The 10226-nt window shown below is 47.2% G+C and overlaps 1 protein-coding gene across 1 annotated transcript; it reads left to right on the top strand.

The window, feature by feature from the left end:
• Positions 1-1878: 1878 nt before the first annotated feature.
• Positions 1879-9295, top strand: FUCA1 (alpha-L-fucosidase 1). Its single transcript, XM_073317550.1, is given in 9 exon segments — positions 1879-1943; positions 1945-2355; positions 4149-4283; positions 4845-4982; positions 5511-5616; positions 5928-6128; positions 6320-6510; positions 7328-7427; positions 8091-9295. Coding segments are annotated over 9 exon segments (1488 nt in total). The 3' UTR covers positions 8232-9295.
• Positions 9296-10226: the final 931 nt, after the last annotated feature.

Genomic DNA, 10226 nt, shown 5'->3' with positions numbered 1-10226 from the left:
ATGCCTAGATACTCAAAGGTATTCAGACTCCTGACTTCCACTGAAATCAATTGGTGCCTAAGTAGCTTTGAGGAACTGGGCAGTCTGAGAGCCTCAGTGTTTAGGAGTTTGATTGTATTCCAGGAACATTTACAGCCAAGTATGGTTTCAAAGGAAATGTATGAGTGTGGTTTATTTCTCATCCAACTAAGGAGGCACATTTATCCCTTGTGTAATTTCACTGACTATACCAGGACTGCACCAAAGAAGAATTAAGCCCTTTGCCTGGAATTATTGAGAAGCTGTTTTAAGAAGGTGCTGTATTGTTTTGTCCAGAAATGCAGTATGTGCTGAAGATGTTTTCTACTCTAGGCAGGCAAGATATTTGTTCCTAGGAAATAAGATATTCCATAAGTATCTTTTGCAGAACATGTCAACTGGACACAGGCAAAATAACACAAGCAAAATAAATATTGGGGATCGGTCCTGCTATTGGGGATCAGTCTTGCTTTGAGCAGGGGGTTGCGCTAGATGACCTCTTGAGGTCCCTTCCAACCCTGATATTCTATGATTCTATGAACACAAGCACCAGTCAGTACATGTGGCCAAGAGCATGTCATAAAGACTTGCACCTACTTTACACCAGTGCTGAATTTGCCCCCTTGGGTGCAGCATATTAATATGATTATAACATCGGCCTCCCAACTCCTGACAAACACGAGAGAACAACATTTAAAACTTAACAAAGCACACTTGGGCTGTTAATAATTGACCTCAGTCATGCACGTAAACTTACCTGCAGTAGTATATGTAAATATGCCTCTTGTGCTACATACTGTAAACCACTATGTTGTATTTAGCTTGCAAACTGCCATGGTAAATCTATTAGCACATCATTAAATGGCTTATTTGTTTTAATAGTTAAACTCTACACAGAGTAAGAATAAAGAATATTTTCTCTGTGGCTTAGAAATCCTAGAGCAGGGGTGGGGAAACTTTCTGGCCCGAGGGCCACATCTGGGTATGGAAATTGTATGGTGGGCCATGAATGCTCACGAAATTGGGGGTTGGGGTGTGGGAGGGGGTGAGGGCTCTGGCTGGGGTGTGGGCTCTGGGGTGGGGCTAGAAATGAGGACTTCAGGCTGTGGGAGGGGGTTCTGGGCTGGGGCAGGGGGTTGCGGGTGAGGGGAGAGGGCTCCAGCGGGGGGTGCGGGCTCTGAGCTGGGGCAGGGGATGAGGGGTTGGGCATGCAGGAGGTTGCTCTGGGCTAGGATGGAGGGGTTCAGAGGGTGGGGGGGGGATGAGGGCTGGGAAAAGGGGGTTGGGGTGCGGGAGGGGGTCAGGGGTGCAGGGTCTGGATCCCACTGCCTGGCAAGAGCTAGAAGGCCGGATTAAAACGTCTGGATGGCTGGATGCGGCACCCGGGCTGTAGTTTGCCCAGCCCTGCCCTAGAGTAACTAAGTGGTTGTATGCCGTGTTGTTGTCGGCCTCTGCTGTTTGCTACCAGTGGCTGCTACCATAGACATAAGGATGCCTTTGCAAAATGGATGTCACTGCACTACATGGGTTATCTGCTGAATTGTAGCTGTGTTGGTCTCAGGACACTAGAGCGACAAGCTGGCTCAGGTCATATCTTTTACTGGACCAACTTGCTTCTGTGGGCAAAAGAGCCAAGCTTTAGAGCGACGCCGGGGGCAGGCCCAGCCGGCCGGGTGCCCGTGGGTCACCCCACAGGGTGATGCCCTCTGTGGTGCAGGGGCTCCCAGGGCCCCCCAGCTCCCGGGACCTGCCCTCTGCCTCAGTGCCTGAGCTGAGACAATCCCAGGGGCAGCACGTGGCCCTGGCCTCGCTGGCGACGGCCTGTCCGCGCAACATCCCCTGGCCAGGGCCTCTCTAGCAATGGCGCCGGCCCTGCTCGTCACGTGGACGGTGCCCGTCACGTGGTCAGCGCCTGGGCGCCTTGCGCTGGCCCGTCTCGGCTCCCGTCTCGTTGGCGGAAGGGCGGGGCCTGGGCAAGATGGCGTCGCTGGGAGAGGCGCGCGGGCTGCTGCTGCTGGTGGTGGTGGCAGCAGCCGGGGCGGCCGGCGGGCCCCGCTACAGCCCGGACTGGCCCAGCCTGGACGCGAGGCCGCTGCCGGCGTGGTTCGACCAGGCCAAGGTGGGGGTGTTCGTGCACTGGGGGGTGTTCTCGGTGCCGGCCTATGGCTCCGAGTGGTTCTGGTGGCACTGGCAGGGCGAGCGCCGCGCCGACTACGAGCGCTTCGTGCGGGAGCACTACCCGCCCAACACCAGCTACGCCGACTTCGCCCCGCGCTTCACCGCCCGCGACTTCAGCCCGCGCTACTGGGCCTGGCTCTTCGAGCAGGCCGGCGCCAGGTCAGTCCCGGCGGGCGCGCCTGGGCGCGGGGCGGGAGCCGGCCCTGGTGACTTGGGGGGCAGTGAGGGGCCCCTTGGTCTCTAAGGGGGAGTGGCCTGCGGGTGAGTGGGGGTGGGGGTGTCGACACTGGTGGCTTGGGGGGCAGTGAGGGGCCCCTTGGTCTCTAAGGGGGAGTGGCCTGCGGGTGAGTGGGGGTGGGGGTGTCGACACTGGTGACTTGGGGGGCAGTGAGGGGCCCCTTGGTCTCTAAGGGGGAGTGGCCTGCGGGTGAGTGGGGGTGGGGGTGTCGACACTGGTGACTTGGGGGGCAGTGAGGGGCCCCTTGGTCTCTAAGGGGGAGTGGCCTGGGGGGGTGGGTGTCGGCACTGGTGGCTTGGGGGAGAGTGAGGGGCCCCTTGGTCTCTAAGGGGGAGTGGTCTGCGGGTGGGTGGGGGTGTCGACACTGGTGACTTGGGGGGCAGTGAGGGGCCCCTTGGTCTCTAATGGGGAGTGGCCTGCGGGTGAGCGGAGGTGGGGGGGTGGGTGTCGGCACTGGTGGCTTGGGGGAGAGCAAGGGGCCCCTTGGTCTCTAATGGGGTGTAGCCTAGGGTCTGGGCTGAGAGTGCAAACCAGGGCAAGGGGGCACCCCCAAGGGCGGAACAAGCAGTAGCTGGGTGGGGAGGGGAATAGAAGATAGGGTCTGTGAGGGCAGGGAGGCCCTGGGCTCTGCTGCGGGAGAAGGGTCCAGGGGGGTCCCTTGGGGCAGGAGTTCAGTGGGTTCCGTCACTGGTGACCTTTGTGCACGTAAAACATCTGTAGGGGCCATTGGTCTGCTCCATCCCAGGATCCAGAGCCACTCCAGTGGGCAGAGCGTACATAGGGCAGAACCCTGGTTCCTATAGTTTTCAGAGTAGCAGCCGTGTTAGTCTGTATTCGCAAAAAAAAGGAGTACTTGTGGCCTTAGAGACTAACCAATTTATTTGAGCATAAGCTTTCGTGAGCTACAGCTCACTTCATCAGATGCATCCGATGAAGTGAGCTGTAGCTCACGAAAGCTTATGCTCAAATAAATTGGTTAGTCTCTAAGGTGCCACAAACACTATAGGAACCAAGGAGTACATTTCCCTGCTGGGGCCAACCCCTATATTGTAGCACCCTGAGGATGCATCATTCCCAGGAAAGGAACACATTCATGGATTTTAAATCTTGCATTAATCAAAGCTAGAGCCAGAGGGAACCGGTTTCTGCTGCCTTCCACCAGAGCAGACGTCAGGTGATTTACTTGAGTAGCTGCTTCCTCTTTTAGCCAATGGACAGTCCCTTTCTGAGGCCTTAGTGAGATATGGTTTCTACAAACTTACACAAAGCAAGAATGATTTCATTTTGTAAAATGATTCTCAAAATCATTAAGTTCACTGGAACCATGGAAGCACTTGGAAGTGGTGGTTTATCACTCAGTGGCTTTAATGTGTCTAACTTTGAAAGTGGATTTAGTGCTGTTGAAAGATGCCACTCTGACAGCACTGTTGATTTTTATTCTTAGGTTTACCCTTTTGCCCTTAGAAGTTCTCCCTCCACTTTGAGGGCAAGGCATTTGTTACCCTATGCAGACAGAACACAAGTAGTGAATCAATCTGTCACCTTTTTATCAGCACTAAAATTCATTTAAAACTCCTTAACTCTTGCAAACTCTTGCAAAGGAGAGAACTTGCAAACAGGTACAGTCAGAAAAGGAATCTGAGACAGCTCTTGGATTTGGAGTATCTTAGGTAGGTTCTATTTCCGTCTGAACAAGGGGCTTTGATTTCCGCAGGTATGTGGTGCTGACTACAAAGCATCATGAGGGCTTCACAAACTGGGGGTCTCCTGTGTCCTGGAACTGGAATTCTGTGGATACGGGGCCCCATCAAGACTTAGTGGGTAAACTGGGACAAGCTCTCAGAGAAAGGTATGTCACTGCTCTTGTACATACTGGCAAAACTTTGTTACCCAAGAACTATTTCCAGTTCTTGAATTAGATGCCCATTAGTGTCTCCTAGTTCTTTTTGATAAATTTGTCCCTAAGCACATACTTTTCAACAAAACTGTTTTACCTCGGGGTAAGAGAACTCTCGTACCCAAATCTCCTGTTGGCTTCCTACAGGATGGCGGCAAGATCCAGGGAATAGGGCATGGGAATCAGAGTTTGACAACCTGGGCTATATTCCTGACGTTACCACTAAGTCACTGTGTGACTTTAGGCAAGTTACTCAGTCTCTCTCATATGTGAGGAAAGGAGTGTGATATTTACCCACCTTTTGGAAGTATTTTGAAACCTATGACTAGATATAGCATTCTCTAATGCAGATTCGGCACTGAATACTACAATAGTAGGTGCTTGTGACTCTCTCTTTTTTTTTAATGTAAGCTTCACAAGTGTAGTGAATATGCAGAGAGATCTTTTTTTCAAACTGGTACTTTTTTGTTAACCCAACTTTCATCTCTTTCCTTTCTTTGTTTAATATTTAAGGAACATACGCTATGGACTGTACCATTCTCTCTTAGAGTGGTTTAATCCTTTGTATTTAGATGACAAAAAAAATGGCTTCAAGACACAGAATTTTGTCATTTCAAAAACTATGCCAGAGCTTTATGATCTTGTTTTAAGGTAAGAGCTGCAACCTTTTAGCGCCCCTGAATATTACTGTATTTCTTTGTTAGGGGGATAAGGATGTGGGGCAGAGGAAGGGAGACACTTTAATATTTGCTGTTCAACCACAAGGCAGATCTCGCCTTCCTACAGCAGCAATTTGGGATTTGAGGTGGTCTGAGAAGGGGATCATGTTAGCTATCTGTGGTTGGGAGCACTTTTTCCTCAATGTTATTTACTGGCCATTATGCCTGCATGGAGACAACTTGCACTTACCCTCTTTTGTTAGTGCTACACCCCCACTTTGGGTATGAATGATACTCCCATCCTATGCTGCAGCAAGGATCTCCCTCATGGGTGTGTGTTTTTGTTCCCCCACCAGGCAAATGTCCTGGCTATGTCATACAATAGGAGAAGCATGTGAAAGCAAAGATAATTGTCACAAGGCAGTATTTTTAATTCTTGCTTATGAAGTTTAGTCTTCTCTTTCGGCTGGGCCAGAAGTGGGAATGTTAAATTTTCTAGTAACATTCATCTGTCTCCTAGGTATAAACCAGATCTGGTTTGGTCAGATGGTGACTGGGAGGGTCCGGACACATATTGGAACTCTACTTCTTTCCTTGCCTGGCTTTATAATGATAGTCCTGTCAAGGTACTGCTATCTGCATTTCCTTCATGTCTTCTGGCCATTACATAAATATGGAAAATCAGGCAGCTTCTACTACTGGCAGAATCTAAGTCAAAAACCCTTAGGGTCAGTCAAAGCATATAAATTGTTGAGGGCATCTAAAGTATTTGACCTTTTAATCAAAAATAATGAATGTACTTGTCGTTATCGGGAGACTAGTTACCAAAGATCCCAGAACAAAACCCACAAACTTGTTCCTTTGAAACACTGCAGTAGAAGGATTGAGTGTCTAAGTCAAAACGGTTTCTACTCTGAACTGTCTCTCCTCATTCTAGGATACCGTTGTGGTAAATGACCGTTGGTGCAATAACTGCTCCTGCAATCATGGAGGATACTACAACTGTGCCGATAAATACAAGCCGGGCACCCTGCCACAGCACAAATGGGAAATGTGCACGTCTATTGACAAACTGTCTTGGGGCTATCGAAGCAACATGCAAGTCAATGAGCTCATGGATGAATCAAGTATTATCTCAGTAAGAACATTTTAATATAAACAGGGGGATTGCTGTGGATTAGAGGTTGTCTACTTATCTGGCAAAACAGTATGACAGGGTGATGGCTAAAGTAGCAGGGATGATGTGAATAAAGCTTTTATGCAGGTTCTTTCTTTCATAGTCAAGAGGGAAAGTAAAGTGGATTCACGTTGTGTTCCTGTCTGTCACAGGAACTAGTGCAGACTGTGAGTTTTGGAGGCAACTATCTCCTCAATGTGGGCCCTACAAAAGAAGGGGTGATTGTTCCAATCTTTCAAGAAAGGCTTCTGTCCCTTGGAAAATGGCTGCGTGTTAATGGGGAGGCAATTTATGCTTCTAAGCCGTGGCGGGTGCAGATGGAGAACACCACAATTGATGCATGGTAAGAATTACTTTACACAAGACCACTCTGAAACAGACCCATCTCAGGCTGTGGTCTCATGAGCAAAGAAGGGTTGAGCTCGCTACTCTGAGAGCTCCAAAGAAAAATAAACACTAGAAAGACGTTGGTTCACAAGTCGCCCTCTACTCTCTGAGTATTGGACTGTTCCATGCTTTTTAAAAATAAAAAAAAATCAAAAGTAAAACACTAAAGATTCCATGGTGCTTCTCCTGAGTAGGAGTGTTTAATCCCATGGTCTTGGCTAAAATTCTTAGTTGCATGACTGCATTTTGTCTCCCTAAACTCCTGTGGTTGGCTTATTATGGTGGTATTTACTTCCCAGATTCTTGTGTAATGGATCTGTGCGCTGTTAGCCAGCAACTGCATTTCCTCAGAGGAAGAGGTGTATAGTAAGTGTGTAAGGAGACCAGAACACGACAAACCTAAACTGTGTTTTTAAAGAGAATAATGAAATGACCAACATGAAGCTTCACAAGAGCTTAATCTACACTAGTGACCACAGCAACTTAAAGCAAGGCTATGTTGCAAGGTGACCTTTGTTTTTAGGGAGCGTATGTGGACTTTGTTTAGCTTTCCTCAGTCCCTGCTGACTGGATAAATGGTGGCTCCACAGTATTGAGGTATGCAAGGAAAGCAGGTGACCCCATGCAGCTGGCTTTCCCAATATGACTAGACTGATTAATGGGGGGGAGGCATGCACTTTTTGCTTTACTTCTGACAAAGCCAGATGCTTGTGTCTCCCTCTGTATTTTTTGGTGGTCTACACACCTCTGTACACCATCTTATATTTCCTCAGGTACACTTCTAAAGGATCAACTGTCTATGCCATCTTTCTGACCTGGCCAGAGAGTGGTGTGTTGAAGCTGTCTTCACCTATTCCATCTTCAAGCACACAAGTAAGGAATCTGAAGAGTAGATAATTAATCTCATGAGTCCATCTCGGTACCTAAAGGCTGAGATGGCCCAGCCTGGGTTCCATTAAATATCTGGTGAAAGTATATATAAAGTTGTCTTCCCTTACTTCTAGTCTTGGGTCTTAAAGGAATTGTGATCCCTCTTTCTGTGCGTTCACCTTGCTTTAAGCCACCGTTATTCTCTAAGAAACGCTGGATAGGACTCGTCAGCACTGCTTGTTAACCTGACATAGTACCGACAGGGGCATTTCTTCCACAGAGTTCCCAGCTTCTGTTGACTTGATTTGCTGTGAAATGAGCCAAGACTCCCAAAAAGCAGTAGGACCACTCCGACAGGGCAACACAAACTAGAAAAACCCTATTAAACTACTTACTGCAAATGGCACAGGGAGGGGGCTGTGTCATCTCCAAACTGCCATAAGAAAAATCTCCCCAGTGAAGAACCATAGGCAGATGCTGGGCCAAAAATGTGCCGTGTACAGTACTCTGCAGCTCAGTAAACTCTGGCGGGATGGAAAGTAGTTGGGGCTAGTTCAACCGCTTGAGTGTCTGCAAATACATTGAACTTGCTGACTGAGATGTATTTAAACAGGAAGTATGTGCATGAAGCAACAGATGAATATTGTTCTTTCCCTCTTTCTTCAGGTGACTATGTTGGGGTTCTCTGAGACACTGAAGTGGGAGAAGGCCCTATATAAAGGATTGATGATCACTTTGCCCTATGTACCTCCATCTGCTCTCCCAGTGCCGTGTTGCTGGACTCTCAAGCTAGAAGGTGTGGCATGATAGTGACTTTGAAGAAAAGCAAGGAACTAGATCGCTTTTTTGCTTTGATCTGATATTTTTTTGAAGGTGAAGGAATCTTAATAAATTGTTTTTCTTGCTCATCTAAGAAAATAGCTTTGAGCCACTCTGGCCAAGAAAACAGCTAGGTCAGTGCATCTTGGGTGGGAACAAAGGCCTGATCTATACGCAACGTTTCATCTGTCCGAGAGACGTGTCTAGCAATAGTAATGTTCTGTTGCTGGATTTTGACCTCGGAGTGTGGTCAGACTACTGCGATGAGAGATCCTTAGCTGGGCTTCCTGGCAGATGTTACCACTTTGCCACCTTTAACCATGGCACTGCAGCCTAATAGGCATGACTGTCACATAAGGTGGGTGGGAGTGTGAACAAATTTAGTGTGGGACAGCTACAAAGTTGGTTGAATTAGGATCTGCAACCCGCAAACACAGAATGTGAATAAATGGTGCTCAGTTACTACAGTGATGGGTACCTTACAAATGCTTAAGATTGACAAAACGAGCGATGGTCACCCTGCCAAGAGGGTGCTTACCTGCTAAAGGAGAGATTTCACATTTTTAATTATCAAAATGTTCGATATAGCTGTTAACCAGACTATATGGAGGGATGGAACTATTTTCATGTTAGTTTATGATCAAGGAACATGCCTTGTACTGGTGTGTAAGTCTGCACCATCAAACTAAGCAAAACAAAGCAGGAAAAAACATCCACTGCTTCAGGACAGGAGCAGGTCTCCACTGAAGCTGTCCACTGCACCTATGTTTTAACTATCAACTCAGGAGCTCTGAAACTGAATCTTTTATACTGACTGATTTGAATATTCATGTCACTTAAATGGCATAATCTGTTTCTTGAAACTAGTCTTTAACTCTAATCAAAATGCAGTAGCCTAACTTTATTTTCTGGTGTGTGAAATTATTAAACATCCTGTTTAGGGTGAATCTATTATGCCATTTAAAGTCTAATTGGAATTAAGCACTTTTTCAGATTCTTATGTGCAGTGTATTTTCATATGTAAATTTAAAAAATAAAATTCTATTAAAACACTGCTGCATTCATTTCATGTGAATTAAAGCTGAATTAGATATGATTACAAATATTTATAATGTAAAATAAGTGGATTTATATTAATGTTTGAAGGAGATTAGATGTAATGAATTTAAAGAATGAATCTGAGCTCTCTCTAACATTCATATAAATTCAACTGAATTTAAATTCTTGTCCTTAAGATGTGGGTGTAGTTACATTTGTGGAAAGAGCTGTAGGCAGATGGTAATCTGTTCTTGTAAGTCTTTGCAGAGGTACTGTTGGTCTGACTTAAAATCAATATAACTCTTCAGTTTTGTTAAACAAAAAAGCCCCTCTCAGTACTTACATTTGATAAGTTTGTAAAGGAAGGATTTCACAGCACATCCAGGTTAAAATTATGAAATTGTTCTATGAGTCTGCAATTTACTGGAGCATGGGGGAGGAAAGTGCTTATAGACACAAGTGTCACTGTTCAAAGTGTTGTACAGCAACCCAACAACAGTGTGCTGCAAAGCAGAAGATAGCAGACTCCATGTAAAAGTGGCTTAGAGCAATGGCTCTCAAGCTTTCCAGAGAACTGTCCCCCTTTCAGGAGTCTGATGGGGCCAGGTCCCTTCCAGTCCTCCACATCTGAGAGCCTATCACCATGATAGGTTTCAGAGTAGCAGCCCTGTTAGTCTGTAGCCGCGCAAAGAACAGGAGGACTTATGGCCCCTTAGAGACTAACCAATTTATTTGAGCATGAGCTTTCCTGAGCTTCCGCTCACATGGAGCATCCGCCACATGCAGCCGATGCAGTGAGCTGTAGCTCAGGAAGGCTTATGCTCAAATAAATCGGTTAGACTCTAAGGGGCCACACGTCCTCCTGTTCGTTTTCCGTATCCCCATGATGCGCTTCAGCCGCATCTCCTGCAAGCCTCAGGGCTGAAGTCCCGGCCCCTGTGGGAA

This window comes from Lepidochelys kempii, chromosome 19 (genome assembly GCF_965140285.1).
Source record: "Lepidochelys kempii isolate rLepKem1 chromosome 19, rLepKem1.hap1, whole genome shotgun sequence".
Lineage (NCBI taxonomy): Eukaryota > Metazoa > Chordata > Testudines > Cheloniidae > Lepidochelys > Lepidochelys kempii.
This window is presented reverse-complemented; position numbering and strand designations above follow the sequence as displayed.